A 24,789-nucleotide genomic window follows, 5' to 3' on the forward strand; every position below is an offset into this window, starting at 1 on the left:
CCTGCCTTTGAGCAGGGAAATATCACTGCTCTGCTAGTTTCCAGGACTACCTGGAGGTAGAATTACATAAGTTAGGAACAGATCTGCCATCTGGGACAGTATTCATGGCCTGTTTCTATGGATGCAATCAGAAACTAACTTCTGATTCTTTTTCTTCCCTTGTTCTACCTCAGGTCAATATTATAATGGTCCAGAAACAGATACACTTGTATGAAAGGGAGGAGAAAGTAAACTGACAGCACACACCTTGAGTACACACGTCTGACTCATGATGCATTTCGCATGTTTTATCATGATTAATTTTTATTATTAATGTTAATTCAGTTTAATGCACTTTCTTTATAGGAGGAACCACCATTCTCCTTGAAACTTTTAGATTAAAAGATAAGCCATTGTACTCATAAATGATTTCCCCAACACCAAACTAAGGGGCAAGCATTCCAGAAATTTAATTAAATACTCTTAGTCCAATTTCTTCAGTATGTCTTGAATCATCTTCATTTACCACATCTTTCTTCTCTCGTGTGAGCATGGCTCAGAACTTTCAGGGCATATACCCTGTCTTGTAGTCTTCCTTTCTCTATACTTCTCCAGCATCACTGTCTAGGAACAGCACAGATGCGGTAACTGGCTGGGGAAAGGGTAAGGCCACTTCTGAACTTCAGGCTCAGCTTCTCATTGACTGGGGGCTTGAAGGTGAATTTTTGTATAAGAGTGGTGAAGAAAATGAACAGCTCAGACCTGGCCAGTTGTTCTCCCAGGCAGGCTCTCTTTCCTGTGGGACAAAAACAGAAGAGTCACTTCCTCAGCTGACTTTGGTGCATCATGGGACTAATGTCCCCATGTTCCTACTACATCTCCTGAGCTGACTGTAGGCTTTTGTGTCTAGATGATTATGTCTAACAACTTCCTGATTTGTCCACCAGAGCCTGCTTCAAACTGTAGTTTCCTGACTTTAGCATAGCAATATATCACATATCACAACCTTATGTTTTCAGCCCAGACAACTCTCATTTTCCCAGGAATCCTAGTTTCTTGCATTGGATAATAGTATGTGGAAGGCAAGATTTGTGTAATAGGCATTCTTACAGTTATGGGTGCCATTGATCTAGGTCACCTCACACCATCTGACATCTTTACACACATGCACACAGTATACTGACTTAAGTGTGTGTACAGACTCAAGCATTGGTGTCTATCTCCATTTCCATCCCTCTCTACTTGCCAGTCTCCCTACTGAATATCTGGGTTTAGATGGGTGATTTCTGATGATCAAGGACAACCCCAGCCTTCCACTGTATTCTTCCTCAATGGACATGCTCACCATGAATCCCAAAGCACTGGCACATTCCTCACATATCTGACCCATCTTTAAGCCCAAGTTTGTGGAGATTTTTTTCACGTGTTCTCATTTTGTATACACATTTGTGTACATGTGTGTAAAGATGTCAGAGGCAGGTTATGGGTGTTGATACCCAAGTGACATCCACTTTATTTATTCATGCATGCATTTATTTTTGAGAAAGGTTCTGTGCAAATCAGGCTAAGGTGGCTGGCCATTAAGCCCAAGGGTCCTCCTGTTTCTGACTATCTAACAGGAGGAGTACAAGCATATGAGCTCATTTCTTAGTTGTGATTCTAGCAATCAAATCAGTAAATTATTCTCACAAGATGAACAATTTATCAGTTGAGCTGCCATGTCAGGTACCTTAAGCTATTTGTTATTAGCTACCTTTCTTCCTAAAGAATACATTTTGAATGGAAAAGAAAAGTAATATTATAAAATCCAAAGCAAAGCCTAAGGTTTCATAGTGACTGTTCTAACTAAATACAAGTTTACTGACATGTATAGACCAGTTCCAGGGAAGTACCAATGAGTGACCAATGATTTTCAGTTGTTTTTTTTTTTTTTTCCACTCTTCAACTTGTCCAAAGGTCATTTTGGCATTATGTGTGACTGTGTAAATCACACTAATAATAGTAACACATACAGTGTACCAAGTCTATCCCTTGATAATACCAACAAATGTGGATGCTGGTGTTAAAATTTCTTTTCCTCTATTTCCTCTTTCCTGTTCCTTGTCTATCAGTTTTTCTTTCCTTGCCTCCCAATCCTCACTTGCTCATTCTCTCTCTCTCTTTTCCTAGTAAATGCTGAATCTAGGATCTTTCCTATTCTAGAAAGTATACTTTCACTGAGCTACCCCCGTCTCTCTTTTAACCGTTACACTTGAGACAGTATCTCTCTAATTTTTCCCAGGACACATTTAATAATTATAATTTGCAGAGTTAATAAAGATGAAGGACATATAACATGTGTATTAGAGGTGGTCTACTTTGAGTGAGCTAGAGAGGCCTAACATTTCTTTTTTACTGCAGATGGAGGGTTTCAAAGACTGAGGAAGTTTGGAAAAGTGGAGTGACTGGCAAGGCAAAACCTACTCTATTATTATGGGGGAGAGGACAAGATGTATCTTTTACTAATTCATTTTCCATAGGCTAATTCATTTTCAGTAAAGGCTATGTTTCTTCAAGGATGCACTATTAGTGCTGTGAGTGTGTGTGTGCGTGTGTGTGTGTGTGTGACCCTGGCAACTACAGTGACTCAAATGTGAAACTCGAATGATACCACAGTGTTCACCTAGGCTATTTAACATTCAAGTTTGTAGTTTAGATTTTGTTTGTTCATTTATCAGCAGGTGCTCTTAGCTACAACCTTGGTTGTCAGTTGATGCGCTACTAAGAAATGACAGACAGTATGCCTAAGGTAGTCATTTGATCCAACCCCCTGATGGGACTTTTGAAGTTTGGTTGCTTCCTCTCCTTGCTTCCTTGCCACTGTGTGTTCTTCACCCATCCACTTCTAGCAAATGCTCTGTCTCGTGTCGGGCACAGGTCACATGGCCACAGACAGAGATAAGTGAACCTATGAACTAAATAAAACTTCTTCCTAAGAAGCTATTCATCTCAGATATTGTTTAAGTGAGGAGAAATTGACAAAGACAGTCTTGGCTAAAGGCTATTTGAACCCTTTCCTTTTCATAAACCATACCAATCCAGAAAAAACCTGTTGAGTGAAATAAGAAGGTTGACCTAGGCTACAACCAATCTTAACAAAATCTGCTCTTATGTTCTATGGCCCCATTTGTAAATAGAGAACCTGACATGCTTACCTATTATGAAACTGTTAAATTTACTCATTCACACAGAGGAAGGCAAAAATGATAGACACTTTCATGTAAATATAGTTTTTTGATCTTCAGTGGTGAGCCACAGAAAATCATTTTGCTTCTAGCAATCTTTTTTCTTAAAAAAACAAAACAAACAATTTCCCTTTGAAACTTCTAGAAATGGAAAGAAAATTCACTAGAATGGTAAAAAAAGAAAAATCAAAGTGTGATTTAAACTAGTCACTTTGCTTTGCTAACTAAGAGGGTTAACAAAGGTTTGTCCATCACTCTCAGTTTAACTGGTTTTTGTTGGGCATCCCTAGGCAAATGCCCTTTATTTTACCCCAGCAGCAACTGAGATAATGGCAATAAACAGGGGCAATCTTTATCTTTGATTCCACATTATGTGCACTGTGACTTCTATGCTAGCCAGAGAAAGACTGGAGCAATTCTCCTCCCCTTGAATTATGCCTGGCTTTGTGACTTGCCACCAGAATGGAGAAGAAGTTTTAAAACTGGGCCTCACCAGGCCTGTGGACTTCTGTCTTCCCTCTAGCAATAGGACTATGTGAATGGACAGCTGGTTTACTAGTGAGAGATAATGTGAGAACTCTGCCATTTCACTGAGATCATCACATAGCAACGGTCACCTAGAAGGCTAGCCAAGAAAAGCCAACCCACTGAACTATCAGGAAACCTGTGAGCAACAACTGGTTCTCAATAAATTATATAGTTCGGGATGCCTGTGAGCTGACACATAGGATATGAACTCAGTGAATCTTAAACTAGAACAGTCCATAACTAGTCCACGGAGATCACTTACAGCTTGCTTGTAATTCAGAGAGAACTCAACTGGAAGTAAAAACCATAGGCCCTGTTCTTCCACTTCTGTGGGTGTGTGGTCTAAAATAAAAACCCTTTTCTTATTTGCGGTTTACAAATTAGATGAAAACATTCAATTCCTTTCCTACATAATTACTAAAAATTACATTGCTATGGTGATTGTCTGAGATAAGCTGCCTGCTAATGAAGTCTGTAATTAAGAAATATAATTCTCAGTGAGTCTTTCTGTGTTGCTGCTTTTATTTTTACAGCTAATACATATGAAAGAACAGTTTAAACTGAGTGGAACATGAAGTTACTATGGGAAGATTTTTCACTGTGAAGAAAAGGCATGTCCTTGAGCAGCAATGGTCCTAGAGAAACATCTCCCTACAGAAGCCACAGCTGGGGATTTACTCACAATCCTCTCACCAGTCTCAGGAAACATCACGCAAAGCATTAATTTTGAATGTAAAGGTGGCCATACTTCTAGAACTTTTACATTTCATGCATCTGATTCATAAACTAAAGGAGACAGGGTAGAACCAAATGGGACTGGCAAAAAGAAAAAAAAAATCAATGAAATGATCCCTAATGATAGTCTGCTGTACTCATAGATCGGCGCCTTGTCCAGTTGTCATCAGAGAGGCTTCCTTTGGTGGCATATGGCAGTGGGTACAGAGACCCATAACTAGAAATTATGCATAGAGAGAAAGTCTAAATTGGAGGTCTCTGTGGGGTGCCTCCCCTCAGAGATCCTGGAAGCCTGTGGAAGAGGGGGAGGAAAGAGTATAGGAGTCAGAAGAGATGGCAGACACCAAGAAAGCACGTCCTACTGTATCAGCTAAGAAGGACTCACAGAGCTCACAGAGACTGAAGTGGCGAGTCCAGGGCCTGCATGGGACTGCACCAGGGCCTCTGCATATATGTTATGGCTATTAGCTTGGTGTTTCTGTGAGACTCCTAATTGTGAGAATGGGTGTTTCCCTGATTCTTTTGTCTGCTCCTAGCACTCTTTTTCTTATTGGGTTGCCTTGTCCAGCCTCAACATGAGAGCTCTTGCCTTGCTGCATTATATCTTGCTTTGTCTTTATATTATATCTCTTTGTCTTTTTTTGGAGGCCTGCTCTTTCCTGAGGAGGAAAGGGATTGGGGAGTGTGTGGGGGTGGGAGGAGAGCTGGGGAACAGCTGGGAGGAGTAAGGGGAGGGGAAACTGCGGGAAACTTATATATTAGGATGTAATATATAAGAGAAGAATCTATTTTCATTTAAAATAAAATAAAATAATAAAAGCCTAGTTAGAATAAGTGAAATATATAGCTGAGATTTTGTACTATAATTCACAACTTTTCAATTTTTTAGGAAGACTGGTCAGAGTCCCTGCATCCTATCAGTTTTCCTATTAAATTGAGTTATAAACAGTGAACAAAGGCATAGACAAGCCCAGGCCACAAGACAAAGAGGTCAGAACCAGTCTTTGCCAAGCACACCCAGGGCAGTCCAGCACTGAGAAACACTGGCACTGGATCCATGGCAAGACAGCAAACTCTGGCTTCTCCCATCCTGAGCCTCAGTGCCATGAGAGGTGACACTGCCTCAGGTAATCAAGCAAGTTTGATGACCTTGCCAAGGATTCCAGTGTGGCTTCTGTGTAGCATTTAGCCACCCTCTGGAGGCAGTGTTAGGAAACACCAGCTTTTGCGTGAGACAATCAGGTAGACACTGAGTTCTAGCTGCAGCACATTTGGCTGGGTGTCTGTCTTTATCTCTGTGTTGCTGACTGAGTCCAACTGAAAAGGCTGCCTTGGGACACATGCTCCAAGGGGCTGCTCTGACTCATCTATCATACTACTTTCAAGCTCTCATGTGTGTGTTTGACACGTAATATATGCTTAGTGCATATTTATGGAATTAAAGAATGGAAAATATTTGAAAATATATGTGCAAAAGATAGAAGCCAATAAATGTAATACACTAGAGCATTTTGTTACTGGTTCAACAACTGTAAGATTAAACGTATTTGCTCATGCCTGGCTGGATAGAAAACATAAGAGAGAGGGTCATCACTACATCTCCTTCCCTGACTATCAAATTTCCCAGCACAAAGATATCTACGTAGAATTTTAAAAATTTTAAAAGAATTTTTAAAATGTTTAAAAATCATAAGAGACAAATGACTTACAAGGTCAAAGAATTCTTGGATAGGACTGATCCCAGTTGAGTCATGAAAATGACAGTTACAATTAGTGTTTCATGTTTCCACTATGGTCAGTAGGCAACCAGTCTCCTGCTTCTACTAATTATCTCATTACAATCAACTTCACTGCCCCGGGAAGGTGCATCCCTTAAAAATAGTTTGTGACACTGAAAAATCTTATGAAGGTGTCACCTATCTACCTTAGTGAAGAAGAAGGAGAGGACAGGTCTCTATTCTTAGTGGTTTGGAAAACAGAATGAGGCCGAAATCTTCAGCAGAGGCAAGGGAGGGTAAAGACTTAGGGCGGGCCTGATGCAGTGCCAAGTCCAAGGAATGCTGGATTGCAACCAAAATAAAAATGAAGCCCCGCTGGGCCATCTGAAGATGTGTTCATTAAAGCAGAGGAAGGGAGAAAGGAAGGGCTGGGGCAGAGCCCTGAATGCTCTCCTGCTCTTCATAACTCACCCATTGAGAAGGGCAGAAAGGCGTCTCTCTTCTTAAACTGTCCATTCTTCAAAAAGTGTTCTGGATTGAAGGTGTCTGGGGTGGCCCACTCTTTGGGGTCCCTGTGCAGTGCAGTTAGGTTGGTTAGGACCATGGTGCCCTAGAAATGACAGCAAAGATTCAAGGCTTGATATATGGAATAGACCTGTAAGAAGGTAGGTGGTTTTCAATTTCTCATGAATGGCCCGCTCAACGTTTGGATCCTTCCAGCCCTCTCAGTTCCCACTCCTTTATCTAGATAACTTTACAATGAGCCCATTAGGTTGCTCTTTAATGCTGAACACAAGTCTATAGGAAGAAGTCTATATGGGCCTAGGGAAAGCCATGTTAGCATCCGAAGGAGAATAATGTGGCAGGCAAGAATAAAAACCCACCCAGCTACTTCCTGCAGTGAGGAACGTGGCAGGACTATAAAAGGAAGTGGCATGTCTTTCACCTCTGCTTCTCCATTCTTAACCCTCAACTTGGAAGCTTCTGAACCCAGTTTCACAGCATGTTTGGGAACACATCTGCATATCAGGCTAAGAAAGGCCAGTCCAGCAGGCTTTCTGGCATTGTGCTTGGACACCCTAAAGTACGCGTTTCTCTCGCACTAACTCATGCACCCCTTCAGGGACTTCACCAATTCTTTCAACTTCTTTTGATTTTGTCATATTAATTACTGTTTCCCATTGTCACGTTAGTGCAGGCTGCCCCTTTGCTCTCATAGGCCCACATCTCCTGCTGTATAGCTAACAGTGAAGTGTGCAGTGAATGTGACTTAGCCATACCAGCTTTTCCACTTCCCATCATTTTCTTGACACACTCTGTAGTATGTTTCCATCATCTTATGCTAATATCTGTGAAGACATTTCCAGAAGCAATCAACCAATGGTAGCAGACCTTTCCTGTTGTGTATAGCCACCATCCACAGGCTGAAGGCACGGATTAAATGAAAAAGGGTAGAGGTGACTACACACAGAGATTTTCTCTCTGTTTCCTGACCATCATTATGTGATCTGATAGGCTTTCCTACCACCTCCTTGCCACACTGAACTGAAACCTTGGGTATTTTGTAATAGCCAAGACAATTTTGATTTCTGATCATCCATAGTGAAAAGAAAAGCAGAATGAACGATAACTGTTCAGGCGCACAGAAGGTGTAAGTTTCAGGAAACCCTGCGCTGGGAGTTCTGGGAAATGTGAAGGGAATTTAGTCTGTAAAGATAGGGAATTTAACAGGGACACATGGAAAAACATCAAAGGAGATGCTTCTAATGTCAAAGTAATGCAAGTCCTGTGGAGGAAGAATGGGATGATCAGAACAGGATTGGTTCTGGATTCCCACTTTCATTATTTTATTATCTTAGAGTAGAGAGGTTTTATGCAAATCTAGTTTCCTTAAACCTCAACTTTCCAATCTCAAATACGAAATGGATAGTTATTTTTAAAAGTTGATAAGACATTCTGATGGGTAAAAGTCAACAGCCCACAGGTGTTGCTGAGTAAATATTGACCCTTTCCTGTTCTAATACTTTGTTTTGGAATGGCGTCCCCTGTGAGATCTCTTGTATGTAAGTTAACACTGGAAATAAGACTGTGGGTCACTGAGTTGGAAACACCGGTCTCGCCATGATGGTAGTGCAGGTGTCTCCAATTTCAATCACATTTCAAATTGCGTATTTCAAGGCTAGTCTAGAAGCATTTTCTAGCCTAAGCCTGGTAGTTCTTTAGTCTTGAGAGCTGCTCACTGAGGTAACACTGGGTAACGCAGAACTGCTGCTCTGAGCCCACGTTAGCACAGAAAGATGCCAAGATGTGGTTAGCAAATAAAGCCAGGCTTTCTGTAAACATAATAGATCAAGGAGTCTTCTTTCCGCAATATATATGTAAATATCTCTTTAGATGCATGGAGGAAATCTATTATTTTAAATTTTAATGATCTAATGGCAGGAATTACATCACCTTTAGTTGAGGTTCCTATGATGATGTTAAAAAAAATGGATGGAGGCATCTCTTCCCACTTAAGTGATCTAATGGCAGGAATATATGTCACCTTTAGTTTAGGTTCCTATGATGATGTAAAAAAATAATGGACGGAGGCATCTGAGGCTGGGAGCGCATAGTTACCTTTGGCAGGTGGAATCCATCCAAACTGGTATCCACTGCCACTTCCCTGGGAACATTCAAGGGGATGATGTTGCCCATTCTCAGCACCTCATGGATGACTGCATTGGTGTAGGGCATTGACTCTCGATCAGCCAGGCTCACTGGCCTCTTCTGGCCAATCACTCTGTCAATCTCAGCCTGTACTTTTTCTGAAAGAAAACAAGAGGGTCTACTAATTTTCAAATTTAACGATTTCTTCTAATGATACAGAAGCTGTCCCCGATAGCACACCTGCTCTTATTTCATTTTAGTGCTCTGGCTATATGGAAATAAGTTTCTTTAGGTCTTCACAGGATTGATTAGAAGAAAACACTAACTTTGTGACTTTCTTTGAGCCTACAACATAATCATAACTTTCCATACATCCTGAACTGAATATATGTGAATAGCATGGCTAGTCTCAAAGCGGTACCTAGTTTGGTACAAATAAGATTTTTACGCTAAGTGGATTAAAGGGAACTCACTTTCATGTTTCATAGTCTGGGAATTAATTCTAAGAGCAGGGCACAAAGAAATTTCTCATCTGGTAGGAACAATTTTCTGAATCATAGATGGAAAAGCTTTGCTGTGTCCTTGTGTAATGGGGGAAAAAGAAGTATCTCTTGTACTTCTTTTGTTTTCTCCATTTATTTATTTAGTCACTTTACATCCCGAACCCAGCCCCCTCCCTCCTCTACTCCCAGCCCCACCCCCACCCTCACCTCCTCACATTCCCCCTCTCCTTCCTCTCAGAGAAAGAGAAACCCCCAATTGGTACTAGTCTACCCTGGTATCTCCAGTCATGGTAAGACAAAGCACATGGTAAGACAAAGTAGCCCAGCTAGGGGAAAATGACACAGAGGCAGGTAACAGATCCAGAGACAGCCCCTGCTCCTGTTGTTAGGGGACCTGCATGATGACCAAATTGCACATTTGCTACATATGCGTAGGTGGTCTAGGTTCTGTCCATGTAAATATTCTTTGGTTGGTAGTTCAGTCTCCAAGAGCCCCTGTGGGCCCAGATTAGATTGCTCTGTAGGTTTTCTTATGGTGTCCTTGACCCCTCTGGCTCCCTCTATCTTTCCACCCACTCTTCCACAGCAGTCCCTGAGCTCAGTCCATTGCTTGGCCCTGGGTCTCTGCATCTGTCTATGTCAGCTGCCAAATGATGCCTCTCAGAAGACAGTTATGCTAGACTCCTGTCAGCAAGCAGAGCAGAGTATCATTAATAGTGACAGTGGTCAGTCCTCTCCTGAGTGGTGGGTCTCAAGCTGGGCCAGTCACGGGTTTGTCATTCCCTCAATCTCTGATCCATTTTTGTCCCTACACTTCTTGTAGACAAGACACATTTTGGATCTAAGGTTTCATGTGTGGGTTGGTGTCCCTCTCCCTACACCTTGAGCCTCACCTGGTTACAGGAGGTGCTGAGTTTATGCTCCTTAACACCTGTTGTTTGTTGTCTCAGCTAGGATCACCGCCATAGACTCCTGGAAGCTTGCCCTGTCTCAGAGATGGAACCCTCCCACCGATTTCTATTCTCTTTCCCAGTTCTTCTCCTCACTCACTTCCTTTGCCCACCATATCCCCTACCCCTTTATCCTCCCCACTCCATCTCACACCCAGTTTCCTCCTTCCATTAATTTCATACGCCTATTGTTTGTCCTGTTCTGAGTGACATTCAAACATCTTCCCTTGAGTTTTTTCGTGGCTTCTTTGGGTCTGTGGATTGTAGTGTGGTTATCCTGTATTATATGGCTAATATCTATTTATAAGTAAGTACAAACCAAGTTTGTCTTTCTGGGTCTGGGTTATCTTACTGAGGATGATCTTTTGTAACACCATCCATTTGCTTGCCAATTTCATGATTTCCTTGTTTTTAATAGCTGAGTAGTTTTCCAAATTATAAATGTACCACAGTTACTTTATCTATTCTTTGGTTGAGGGGCATCTAGTTTGTTTCTAGTTTCTGGCTATTATAAATAATGCTGCAGTTAACATAGCTGAGTAAGTGTCCCTGTGGTAAGGTATAGAATCTTTGGGGTATATACCCAGGAGTGGTATAGCTGGGTATTGAGATATATCTATTTCCAATTTTCTGAGAAATCTCCAGATTGATTTTCAAAGTGATTGTGCAAGTGTGAACTCCCATCAGTAATGGAGGAGTGCTCCCCTTGCTCCACATCCTTTCCAGCATGCTCTGTCACTTAAGTTTTTGATCTTAGCCATTCTGATGGGTGTAAGATGGAATCTCAGAGTCATTTTGATTTGCAATTGTCTGATAACTGATGACCTTGAGTATTTCTTTAAGTGCTTCTCAACCATTTGAGATTTCTTTGTTGAGAATTCTGTTTATCTCTGTACCCCATTTTAAATTGGGTTATTTGGTTTGTTCATGTTTAATTTCTTGAGTTCATTATATATTTTGGATATTAGCCCTCTGTCTGATGTGGGTTTGGAGGATATCTTTTCTTAGTCTGTTCTACTGACTACAGAGATTTTCAATTTCAAGAGGTCCCATTTATTAATTGTTGATCATAGTACCTGAGCTGTTGGTGTTCTCTTCAGCATGTTGTATCCTGTACCAATGAGTTCAAGGCCCGTTCCTACTTTTTCTTTTAATAAATTTAGTGTGTCTGGCTTTATGTTGAGTTCTTTGATTCACTTGGACTTGAGCTATGAGCAGGGTAATAGAATAATTTACATTTATCTACATGTAGACATCCATTTAAATCAGCACCATTTGTTGAAAATGCTGTCTTTTTTTCTTCCCCCAGTGTATTGTTTTAGCTTCTTTGTAAAAAAATAAAAATAAAAATAAAAAACAACAACAACAACAAATCAAGTGTTCATATAGGAATGTGAATTTCTTTCTGGGTCTGTGGCTTGATTCTATTGATCAACCAGTTCATTTTTATGCCAATATCACTAGTTTTTAGTGCTGTTGCTCTGTAGTACAGCTTGAAATCAGGCATGAAGTTGTCTCCAGATTTTGTTTTTAATTGTATATGTTTATTGTATTCATTCTGAGTTTTTGTTTCTCTATATGAAGTTAAAATTGTTCTTAAGACGTTTGTAAAGAACTGTGTAGGTATTTTGATGGGGATTGCATTGAATCTGTACATAGTTTTTGGTAAGATGGCCATTTTTACTGTATAAATCCTACCGATCCATGAGCATGAGAGATCTTTCAATCTTCTGATATATTCTTCAGTTTCTTTCTTCAGAGACTTAAAGTTCTTGTCATACATGCCTTTCACTTGCTTGGTTAGGGTTACACCGAGATACATTATATTGTTCTTGGCTATTGTAAAGGGTGTTGTTTCCCTAATTTCTTTCTCAGTCTATTTATTGTTTGTATAAAAGAGAGCTACTTATTATTTTGAGTTATTTTTGTAAGCAGCCACTTTTCTGAAGGTGTTTATCTGTTGTAGGAGTTCTTGGGTAGAATTTTTGTGGTCACTTATGTATACTAATTATCATATCATCTGTAAATGGTGATAGTTTTACTTCTTCATTTCCAATTTGTATCCCCTGATCTCCTTTTGTTGTCTTATTGCTCTAGCTAGAATGCAAAAACAGCCAATAAAATATTCGCAAATTGAATCCAAGAGCACTTCAAAGATATTATCCACCATGATCAAGTAGACTTCATCCCAGGGATGCAGGGGTGGTTCTGTATATGAAAACCCATCAATGTAATCCAAAATAGAAACATATTGAAAAAAAAAGTCCACATGATCATCTCACTAGATGTTGAAAAAGCCTTCGAAAAAATCCAACACCCCTTCATGTTAAAATTCTTGGAGAGATCAGGGAAACAAGGAACAAACCTAATCACAACGAAGGCAATATTCAGCAAGCCAATAACCAACATCAAATTAAATAGAGAGAAACTTAAAGCAAGCCCACTAAAATCAGGGACAAGACAAAGCTGCCTCCTCTCTCCATATCTATTCAACATAGCTGAAGTTCCTTTGTACTTCTTTAAAACATAATGATTGTCATGGAAGAGTGTCTCATAGCATGATAGTGGAGGTCAGAGGACTGCTCATAGTAGTTTTTTTTGGGGGGAAGTACACTCATGACAAATGCCTAGATGGCAAGATTTTTAATCTTATGAGCTGCCTCCCTGGCTCCTCTGGTACCTCTTTTAAAGGCATTAATTCTACTTATAGGACTACTCACCTTCTAACATCATACCATTGGTAATTAAGCTGCAACAAGTGAATGGATGAACCATACATAAATATTCAGACCACAGCACATCCGTAGACTTCAATTTCTCAAAGAAATGTATTAGCGTGGATAGCAAGATGTTGCTGGACAACACTGCTAATAAAATCCTAAAAATTCAGTTACCACATGTGATTGAGGAGAATAACTGTGCCTTCCCTTTATGACAGTTTGAGATTTATATGGACAAATAGAATCCTAATACAAATGGTTGGTTATTACCTGGCTTCCAATATGATAATAGAGATTGAACCACTATCCAGCTTAAACCTCTATATCCTGGATTTCTTTGCCAGTAAATGATCATGTGACTAAGTTCTGATAAGCAAAACACAAATAGACAATTGGTCCTGGTCGTGGTAGTGCACATCTTTAATCCTAGTACTAGAGAGGCAGGCAAATCCCTGAGTTCAAGACAGCCTGGTCCCATCAGGGTATCAAATCAGATGCTGAGATTCATAGACAAACTTTGGGCAGAGTGCAGGGAATCTTATGGAAGAAGGGGGAGATGGAAAGACTTGGAGGGGACAGGAGCTCTACAAGGAAACCCAAAGAACAAAATAATCTGAGTTCAGGGGTACCTTCAGAAACTGATGCATTAACCAAGGACCATGCATGGAGAGGACCTAGACCCCCTGCTCAGATGTAGCCCATGGGAAGCTTAGTCTCCATGTGGATACCCTAGTAAGGGGAGGAGGGGTTGTGTCTGGCATGGACTCAGTGGCCTGCTCTTTGATCATTCCACCTGGTGAAGTGGTCCACAAAGAAAGAGGATTCAGGCAGTCCCGATGAGACCTGATAGGCTAAGGGCAAGTAGGAAGGGCCTACTAGGGACTAGGGGATGGACATAGGGGTGTTAAGAGGGAGGGAGGGTGGTACGGAAAGAGATGAGGGAGGGAGCTACAGCTGGAATACAAAGTGAATAAATTGTAAATAATAATAATTGTAAAGTGACCCAGACTTAGAAAATCAAACTTCATGTTTCTTCTCAAACTGTAAGTAGTGTTTATATTCTAATTGCCAGAACTGGAATCACCTAGAAAGCAAACTTCTAGTCACTGTTGTGGAAGATAGCCTTGATCAGTCTTCTTCTATTCCTGTGAGGAATTACTTTGCCTAGGTTAACTCATCTGAGAAATTTGAAGCTAAAATCGGAAAAACAGTCCCCTCAGGTTGGATCCTGAACTGCATGAAAGAAAAAAGCCAGCTAAGCAGCAGGATTCATCATTTCTCTAATTCCTGAATACAAACTGCAATGTGACCAGCTACCTGAAGCTCCCACCACCAGGTCTCACCATGGCAGACAGTATCTGGAACTATGAGCCAACTTCTAAGTCATTACCTTTAAAACCAAAAAAGATCATTCCTCAGAATATGCATTTTAATTGAAACTCAAGACACTTGCACATACAGGTATATATATGCGTTTTGGCCTTTTTCCATTAATAAAGAAAACTGTTGTTTGGGCGTGAAAAATAGCTCCACTAAAGTGACTGCCATGCAAGCATGAGGACCTGAGTCTGAGTCTTTTAATTCATGTAAAAAAAAATCTGGGTATGGCGGCATGCACTTTTAATTTCAAGGTGATAGGAAGGCGGCAACAGACAAATCCCATGCCTTGCTGGCCAGAGAGTGTAGTTTCCTGGACAAGTTCCAGATGAATGAGAGACTGTGTCTCAAAAAGCGGATGGTTCCTGAGGAATGATACATGTCTACACACACACACACACACACACAGGTACCAAACATGGAGAACTCTATGATTTTTTTCTATTTAATATTCATCCTAAGGCAAAAAATAGTTGGCTGAATCTGCTATATCAATTTTATACCTCATGAATAAAATGTTACCACAATTCAACCCCTGCCTCCAAAAACAACAACAAAAAAACATGCTCAATAACAGGAAAAAGTGTTCCAATCCTCAAATGGTTAAAATTTTCTAGAATAAGAAGGTATAGAAATGATAGGATGGACCTCTCTCCCTGATGTATGTCAGTGGAGATAGAAACAATGTGTTAAGCAGAGTCATGGAGGAGTAATTGGTCACCTGGAGGAGGAGAAGGACAGTAATTCCCAAGTCATCAAATTCATGGAGGACTTTGAAATGACCTAGGGAGGTATTAGCTGAGAAGATTCTCCTGGATGGAGGAAAAATTGTAACAGAACACTTAACGGAGTTAAACTGAGAGCCAATATCACGGCTTAGTGGCAAGAATAAAGATAGGGCCAAAAGAAGACACAAGATGTAGGAAGGGCACCATACATGGTGGGTGGGTTTGAGGTTGAAAGGCAGAAAGGAAATATTACAGCGTATTGAATACCAGAATAATGGGTCTGAACAGAATGCAGGGCAAAATAGGAAGAGCCTATGAAAAAGAGAAGAGGAACATGAGAGGATGGGCTCTGCACACGTCCCCACCCTGGGACCCATCTCAGTCCTGACAGACACATGGAAGCCCTGCCTATATTCCCCAGTGCACATTTCCTCGCAGCTATTCCACTTCCTCCCACTCCACCATGTTATCTTCTGGCCCTGTCTAAGCCATCGCTTCCAGAAGCAGAATTCTGCCTTGTCCAGGTGCATTCACCACAAGCTCACCTTGGACTTCCGGGTAGAGGGCCATATAGAGCAGAGCCCAGCGCAGTGTTGTGGATGTTGTCTCTGTTCCCGCAAAGAAGAGGTCTAGAGTGCTCCAGATGAGGTTTGCTTCAGTGAAACTTGTGGTCTTGTCTGGGTACTAGAAAAGACAGTGCTCAGTCAAAACTCTGTGATTATCTCAATACACAGGTTCTGATGTTGAGTAACAAATTTAAATGCAGTAATTTAAAGTGATTATTGTGCCCAAGCACGATGAGATTGACACAAAAGGCCTTCTTCACCCTGGGGAGTAAACTAAGGAGGACTCATTTGAAATGATGTTACCATCAGTTCAATGGGAATGTCACCAATCTAGGAGACCATCTGATGGCATTTCTTTGCCTACATTTGAGAACTTTTCTTGAAAATATTATCGATGTAAAAAATTCTGCCCTAAAGACGAGCAGTGCCACTCAGTGAAATGACCATCTAGTCAAAAGAAAAGGGAAGAAGGAAGAAGCACATGAGTGCAGGCTTTTTTTTTCTTTCTCTACTTCCTATTCACTATAACATGAGGATTTTTTTCTTCAGCCCATATTCTTGTTGGCAAAATGTTAAAAATATACCCACAGCTAAAAAGCCAGTAGGCAGTAGACTCAAAATCTCTGAAAGGGTGATGCCATCAGATGGTCTCCTAGATTGGTGACATTCCCATTGAACTGATGGTAAATATGACTCATCACACACACATTTTTTTAGTCTTCATAAAATGATAATATATAGATGCTTCAGAGCTGGATAAATGTAGTCTCTCAGAGAGAACTCAAATAATTTCTCAACTTAATAGCATATGTAGACAAGTAGAAATTGTCAAAACTGCTGATAGACAAATTAAAGGATCATTCCTACATCATGTCATGAAATTTTTTATGTATCTGAGTATTTTATAAATCATTTCAATGTACTTTAGTCCAATATACTATTCCAATTTCTATATCAACTCCCTATATAATTTTATGTAAATTCTTAATACAATTTTGAAAATATAATAATATATATAAGATGAGGTATCCCAGAGGCAGAAAGACATACAAGGTATATATTCACTTATAGGTGGATATTACATATATAATATTCTGAGATAAACATACTAAAATCTGTATACCTAAAGAAGCTAAGCAAGAAGGAGGATGCTGGGTAAGATGATCAATCCTCACACAGAAATGTAAACAGGATGGACATCAGAAGAGAGAGAAAACAAGGAACAGGACAGGAGCCTGCCACAGAAGGCATCTGAAAGGCATCTCAACCCAGGAGTATATCAAAGCAGATGCGAAGATTCATGGCTAAACTTTGGGAAGAGTGCAGGGAATCTTATAGAAAGACCTGGAGAGGACAGGAGCTTCAGAAGGAGAACAACAGAACCAAAAAAATCTGGGCCCAGGGGTCTTTTCTGAGACTGATACTCTAACTAAGGACCAATCATGGAGATAACCTAGAACCCTTGCATAGATGTAGCCCATGGAAGCTCAGTGTCCAAGTGTGTTACCTATTGAAGGGAACAGGAACTGTCTCTGACATGAACTCAGTGGCTGGTTCTTTGATCACCTCCCCCTCAACGCCATGGAGGAAGACAATGCAGCCAGTCCTGATGAGACCTGATAGACTAGGTTCAAATGGAAGGGGAGGAGGACCTCCCCTATCAGTGAACTGAGGAGGGGCATGGAAGGAGAATAGGGAGGAAGGGTGGAATTGGGAGGGGGTGAGGGAGGGGTTTACAGTTGGTATACAAAGTTAATAAATTGGAATTAATAAAAAGGAAATTAATTTAAAATGATTTCTTGTAGGTGGAAAAGTATATGAAATATTGCTTTTGATATAAAGAATTCATTAACAAAACATTTAAATAAAAGATAATGTATACAAAAAAAAAAAAAGAAATGATGTTACTTTGACCTCCATATCAAGCATTTTTCTGCTCCTTGCGCTGGAGGCTGACCAAACGCTTCTGGAACTTGAGTGGATGAACTAAATAAAATAGTCAAGACGACTATTTTCTTGTGACTCTATTTTTTGGAAAAGCTAATGGAACAGGATAAACAGGACAAACCACACACACATTTGACTTCCAGCATTAGCTGCATCGTTAAGTCACTATATGATCTAAGATACTCATTTCCCATTTATCTGTTTCAGCCTATGAAACAAGCATAACATATACATCTTAACTTACCAGATCAGCTGTATGAGATGCAACAGACACATGTCAAGCACTATACAAGTGTTTCTGTTGATTCTACAAAAAATCAGGTGACTTCTCTGTGTTTATTGATTCTTTGCCTTCCCCGTTAATCTTTCATCGCTAATACCTTGCTGATTCCATCAATTTTTCTTTGAGATACAACTTAGTAACTTCCTCTAGAAGAATTCATGTTTACATTGCTCGTGATGTTGTTGGTCTCACACCTGTACCCCTTAAAGCGAACGATTTGATTTCTCTTCTGGGGGTAACACATTGTTTCTATTAATACTGTGCAAGGAAGATGAACAATGACAGAACAAGGAAAGAAATTCACTATTGTGCCCTGGGTAGAAAAGGAATCTATAGTCTAATGAGTCAAAGATCATAGGAAGGATTCAGTGATGTATATTTGCTAAAGGCATATTGAGATTAGAGCATTAAAAATAGTGTTATTGTTTTTGATTACATATATAATCTATTAATGTATGTAATCTATTAAAATAGTGTTACAGTTTGAATTTAAAATGATCCCTACAGGCTCAAGTTTTGAGTTCTTGTTTCCTAGCTGCTGGTGGTATTTTAGGTTACTCTGGAACACTGGCAGGGGGCAATGAGCTGGAGGAAGTCAGTCACCAGAAGTGAGATTCCTGTGGCTGTGGCAAAGTCTTCTACTTTTGATCTACCATGACATAAACAGATTCCAACACATATTTTTTTTCCATTTTCTTTACTTCATGATAGACCAATATTCCTTGAAAACATGACGCAAACATAAACCTTCAACCTCTTAAAATGTTTCTACCAGTTATCGTCACAAGATGCAAAAGTATCTTGTGCACTCAGTCAACTGCTTTCTGTTTGCTTCTGTATGATTGGATGATGTTTACAAGAGACCACATGAAGGTGGATACCCCACCCAGGGAGTAAAGTCAGACTCCAGCATTCCACTGAACTTCGCCTGCATCCTGCAGTAGGGCTGAAGGGGTGAGTAACTGGCTTTATATCAGCACATCAAAAGACAGAGCTCTGAAGTTTAATCGCTACTTTCACTTTGTATATAATTCTTTCATTTGTGGGTAAAAGGCAAGGAGAGCCATGATAGGAACGTATCTGCCATTTTCAGGCAGGGACCCTTGTATGCCTAATGACACCCCTGAGTTAACATTACTGCTAATTTTCACTTACATTGATCTACAAAGATTTCTATATCTTCGTTTTTGGAACCTTCACATGCTACTTGACGAGTCAAAATATGCTTTGTAGATTTGATTAATTGGAGAAGGGACTTGTGACCTTAGGATCAAAACCAATTAGATCAAATAAAAAGATATGCTATAGTTTGGGGATTGAAGATAGAGGGCAGGACCACAGCAAAACGTATCTTTGCCTTCCAGGAGCATGGAGAGGCAGGGTTGAAGAGTTTCCATTGCCTTTTACAGAACCTAGTATGGCCAACAGGAATAAAAGATTGGGAAAACCATAAGAGAATAAAGCTGGGCCATGTTAAAGCCATCACAGTGGGGTATCCTGCTGCAGGATCAGGCGAAAACTATTAAACCACTACATTGTCTCCGAGAAACCACTACATACATCTTCCTCACCTTTGTCATTTCCTTGAGGAAAGCATCAATGAAGTCTCTCGGCTCATCAGGGTTCCAGTCTCTACGGTGATTGTCGATCATACAAGAAACAAACAATTTCAGTTTTTCCCAGTTTCTGAAAACTGTTTGATGTGGTCCAGGAAGATAATTCATTATCCATGGAAAAATATTATAGAGCTGATCAGGGATAAAAATAAGACAATCATAGAGACAATATGGTGCCACTTTAAAATGTTTCAGTATATGGTCTTGTCTTTTCCTTTGCTTCTTACTGTGAAATTGAGGGGCCAGCTTCTGTTTTCCCTTTCACCTACCTCAAAAACATTTTGACTCTGCCATGCAAAACATATTGAGCTTCAGACGACTTCTTACTAGGAACTGCCTGTTACCTGCTACACAGCATCACCTTTTTATCTGGACACTGGGACAGCATTCATCACTTTTATCAATTATACTAAAAATGCCATTATAACTCATTTTGCATATAGTGCACAGATAAAATATTCCTCAGTGTCACTACATGTTGACTCTCTGACTTTCAGTATTCAAGTTCTGTCCCTATACTGTGATAGTGCTTTGTACCTCTAAGTCCTACAGAGATGGGACACCCCAAAATCTTTATCATTGCCTCTGTTTCTCTAGTCATTTCAACCCCAGCAGCCTCATCATCACACTGAGAGCATGTCTCGGATGGGCCTTGGCAGGTTCAATTCACTGTGCCCCAAAAGTGCCCCTGACATTGTTATAACACTGTCCTTCACTTCCTGAATATACTGCACAAGACTCCTTGGAGGTATTTTGCCTGATTATCCTTAAAGTGACAGGCACCTTCTTCCACCTCTAGTTCTCCATTATTTCTTTCCCCGCAGGAAAATTACCAATACCGTGTTGTGCGGGTAACTGTACATTCTGGTGTCCTCACCGTTGATTTAATCCCCATATACACAATCTTTACTGGAGCACAGTGTATGAAGTTTCAATAAAATTTATAGTAAACAAATAGCATGATACAATATAAATCACCAAGATTTAAAATGAGATAGGCATGGGTGTGCTTTCTACCTCTGTTCCCTTCTAGTAAAAATAAGTTGTAATAGATAAAATAAGTTGACATTAATATTATTAAAAAGTAGTATTGATAATACACAATGTGGTAATGGAGTCTCCCTGTATCCAAACACTGAATGGCATGAGACACACAAAGCATTCTACAGAGGTCTGGTGAAGTGCTATCTGCCAGCTTGTAGACACTATCTTGTCTCATTTTATATGTAAATGTCAATGTGAAAATTAATGAACTTTTGCAGCATCTATCAAAGTGGCTAATGTAACTGATCTTTCCAAGAATGTTTGTTATCTCTCTCTGCAACCTCTCTGTTCCCTTCTATCAATGTCCCCTCTGATACACACACCTAGAAGTTGTCTGGGCACTCACTGAACTCCACTGACTTCCTAGACTCTGCTTACTAGGAAGAAAGCAATAGAGCTGCTGGACTTAGATGTACCATGAGTAAGAGTTAAAACAAGTACACAAAACAGTGTAGACAATGGGTGCAACTGCATTCATTCTTTATGCTTTTTATAACTGTAAGTCATTCTAACCAATTCCATAGGTTTTAGTGATAGCATCATTGAAGTTGAGGAAACAACCCTTGTCGGGAAAGGATAAATGAGAATAAATAAACATTTGGGTGCATCCTAGGGAAGTCAATACATCGAAACTGAAGGTTTTAAAGAAAAAATGAACTTTTAAAGAGAAAATGAACCAGTCAGTGTCCTTCAGATTCATTCTCTCTGGAACAATTGTGTACCCATAGGGTGGTAAAGCCAAAGCATCTCCAATGGAAGAGATGTCCAAGAGAGCATAAATTGTAATACAGAAATATAGGAAATATGAAAATACAAGCCAGGAGAATACCAGTGAAAGATCCTAAACTAATGAACTCAAAGATACTGAAACAAGTAAATGCTACTTAAAAGTTGCAAATGTTTTTCTAATAAAAATAAGTGACTTGTAGGAGATAAGCAAGCAGATGATTTCAGTAAGTATCCAGAGCAGAAAGTCAGCAGTAGAAAGGCAAAAGTAGGCAAATGAATGAGAAAATCAGCAATGTGGTTGAAAAGATAAGCAACATGGAAGACTCATGAATCAAGGGAATGGAGGCTCTGATAAAATAAAATGGAAATGTTGAAAAATAAGAACTCAATGAAAAAAATAACATAGTAGAAAACATTGCTGAAAGACTAAACTATGCAGAAAAATAATCAGGAATGGAGCACAATGTTGATAACACACTTCATTTAAATATCCATTAGGGAAAGTAATGAGCATGACCACAATGTCTAAGAGACACTAAAGCACACTATATTCAAAACCTACATCAAAGTTTGTGTTGTCTCTCAGAAGCACATCTTATATGCAAAAATACCTACAGATTAAGATTCAAAAAAGGAAACCAATCTATAAAGCGAACAGAAATGGAACAAGCTGACATGGCTATTGTGATACCTGATGAAAAAGATTTCGAATACGAACTAGTCAGAAGAGATAAATGATAACATTAAGTAAAGGAAATAATTAATAAGATAACAGTTGTAAACAAAATTCTCTTTCTTCGTCATCTCTGTCTCTTTCTCTCTCATGATCTCTCTATGTCAAACACACACACCCAAATTCACACACGCTTTTTCATTCTTCATACAAACACTCTGGAAGGAGAGAACCTACTTCTGAAAGTTGTTCTCTCACTTGTGTGTACCCACACACATAGCAAATGTATATATGTGCATGCACACACACTAAATAAAAGATCATGAAAATATTTTTAAAACTTACAAACATTTACATCCTCAAATGTGTACATACCAAAATAGTTAGTGGGCTAGCAGAAGGAAAACCAGGCTGATAAAAGCAAGCACTTGAGGTTAATTTCACCTACAACTGTCTTCCATATTCATGGGTGTGGCTGACAGACCAGCAAACTATGGAGATTACTTGAGAAGCTATAAGGATTACAGATAGAAAATGGGACATAGTGAAGGTGACATTTGAATCCCAAAGATTTCTATTTTCTAGTATTATCAAATGCCAGTGGGTATGGGAACTTTTCATCCTTCTGAATCTTAGTTATCTTGTATGTCCAGATGCAAATATACGACAAATGAGTATGTCACATGGACACTGACGTGGAACTGTTACTCATAATAGCATAAACCTAGGAACAACATAATTATCTAACTGCAGACAAAACAACAACATATTCAGACTGTACTGGTAGCCTGCTGATAACAAAGATCAGTGCACAAAGACACATCTCAAAGAAAGGTAATGCACTAGAAAGTACATTCAGATAATGTCTATGAGGCAGGAAGAGAGGCATGGGAAAGAGTTCAAATCAACATTATCATTCTCTAAAAGAGAGCTACATTTGCATATGTATTAATATAGACCAACATATGTGGGGAGCCACTGGTCTGCCAGGCTGCTCTGTTATTTTGATCTCAGCAGCAGAAAGACATGCTTTCACCCTGACCTTCACTGGAGTCAACGATAAGCTGCCCAGTCTATCTTCTTTTGTTTGATATAGCAGGTGGGATGTCTTGTCAAGTTCACACCTTTTGTTTGTGTGAGGATCAGACACACAGGTAGGTGAGATAAAGAAGTTTTGACTTCCCTGCGAATTGTACTCAGGTGCTTTTGCTCTGACTTAAAAAGGAGTTACTGGAATAAAGCCAGGCATGACTAGTTTTTCTACTAGAACCCTCTCAGAAAGATCCCATGTGTTGCATGTTGGTTTATTAATTTTTCTTTCAATCCTCACTCCCGGCTCAAGAACTGTTTCAGTTATTTGGGAACTAGCTGATGAAGAAAAGCCTTCTAGAGTCTATTATCCTTTCCACAATACCTCAGTGACATATATCACACTTTACAGCATTGTTCATGTTGAACTGCCTGAAATTGTTCTATTCTCCATATTTCCATGTCTTTCCTCTACAACAGCAGCAATCACAGATCTTTATACTGTCTTCATAGTTTGCCTTTCGAAAGTATTTGTAGTTGGACTCATACAGCCTTCTCAGACTAGCTTTTTCTTTTCTTAGTTTTTGGTCATAATTACAAACTTAGCTCTGTAATCCAGCTAGACTTCAAGGAAAACAAGAAAAATTGGGAGCCCAAAGAACTCCAGTGGGCTCTGGAACTCTGCCAGTGGGCTCTGGAAAATACGAGTATTAAAAGAGTTCAAGCAAATGTTAGAAATGTTTTGCATATATTGCTCACTATATTAACAAAAACATCAAAGTCGAGAGTTGGATTTGAAATATATTTCAATCAAACTCAATATTTAAAACATTATATATTAACTTTAAAAAGCCCTACCTTTCAAAGATATGTAAAGGAAAGTGCTTACCTGGCATATCAGTGTTGTCTCCAAACATATGGCCTCATCCAGTAGCCTCAGCATCTCCTGAAACCTACTGTCATGGTACTCAAAGCGGTCCCCAAAAGTGATAGAGCAAATGATATTGGAAACTGCATTGTTGATATTGAAGTGAGGGTCAAAAGGCTGTCCTGGAGGGGGGAAGAGGGAGAGATCAGTCCTTCAGTTACTAATTTGTTTCTATTTCCTATAACAAATTGACCTCACATGACAGAAAAACACATTGCAGAGCTCTGGGAAGAACATACTACATGGGGTCTGACACGCATCAAGGACTCTGCTAATGCTTGGGAAGTCAGAGTGACAACCAGGCTTCAGGTTCAACACTGTGTTTAGTGACCCATTTGTGTGCTTAGCTGCAGAACTCCTGGGCCAGAGTCATGGCTAGATGGTCCCTGTTCAATCCTCAGTGTCCAACACAGTACAGGACCCAGGACATTCATTAAGAATCTGTTCAATGAATGCACCTGCCCTGTGAAATGCTTACCTTCCTCTTCTCCTATGGCTTCCACTAGGTGGCAGGCCTCTTCCTGCATGCGCTGCTCTAAGCTTTTCTTTCCCAAGCCAAAATTCCTCAGTGTCATCAGGGCAAACCTTCTTTGCTCCTTCCATTTCTGGCCACTGGAGAAGACCAATCCTGGGAGGAAGAGGTACAACATTATGACATTATAATTCTGGTCTAAAACTACCTCGGGAATTGTATTAGACACATGTGCAACTGAAAGGGGAGGGGCCAATAAGGGGCTTGATGCCTTTCTAGAGAGATTATTCCAAAGCAGGAATCATGACAGCTCACATGTTCTGGTGATCTGCAACATCACACAATGATATTGCAAAGATTCACCTATTGAATCTTTTCCTCTTAGGAACTC

At 39.9% G+C, this 24,789-nt stretch overlaps 1 protein-coding gene across 3 annotated transcripts in view; it reads right to left on the reverse strand.

The window, feature by feature from the left end:
* Nucleotides 1-276: 276 nt before the first annotated feature.
* Nucleotides 277-24,789, reverse strand: part of LOC110562464 (cytochrome P450 2J6) — a 33,244-nt gene continuing 8,731 nt past the window's right edge. For 2 of the 3 annotated variants that reach the window (XM_021659193.2, XM_021659194.2), the window contains 7 exons: nucleotides 24,405-24,554; nucleotides 23,888-24,048; nucleotides 19,479-19,655; nucleotides 15,657-15,795; nucleotides 8,804-8,991; nucleotides 6,656-6,794; nucleotides 277-775 (listed from right to left, as the gene is read on the reverse strand). In XM_021659193.2, the coding sequence (XP_021514868.2) occupies nucleotides 597-775; nucleotides 6,656-6,794; nucleotides 8,804-8,991; nucleotides 15,657-15,795; nucleotides 19,479-19,655; nucleotides 23,888-24,048; nucleotides 24,405-24,554 (1,133 nt within the window). In that variant the 3' untranslated portion in view covers nucleotides 277-596. The remainder of the gene's footprint in view (nucleotides 776-6,655; nucleotides 6,795-8,803; nucleotides 8,992-15,656; nucleotides 15,796-19,478; nucleotides 19,656-23,887; nucleotides 24,049-24,404; nucleotides 24,555-24,789) is intronic. The other variant, XM_021659195.2, reaches the window with a different exon arrangement.

Source organism: Meriones unguiculatus, chromosome 12 (genome assembly GCF_030254825.1).
Source record: "Meriones unguiculatus strain TT.TT164.6M chromosome 12, Bangor_MerUng_6.1, whole genome shotgun sequence".
Classification (NCBI taxonomy): domain Eukaryota; kingdom Metazoa; phylum Chordata; class Mammalia; order Rodentia; family Muridae; genus Meriones; species Meriones unguiculatus.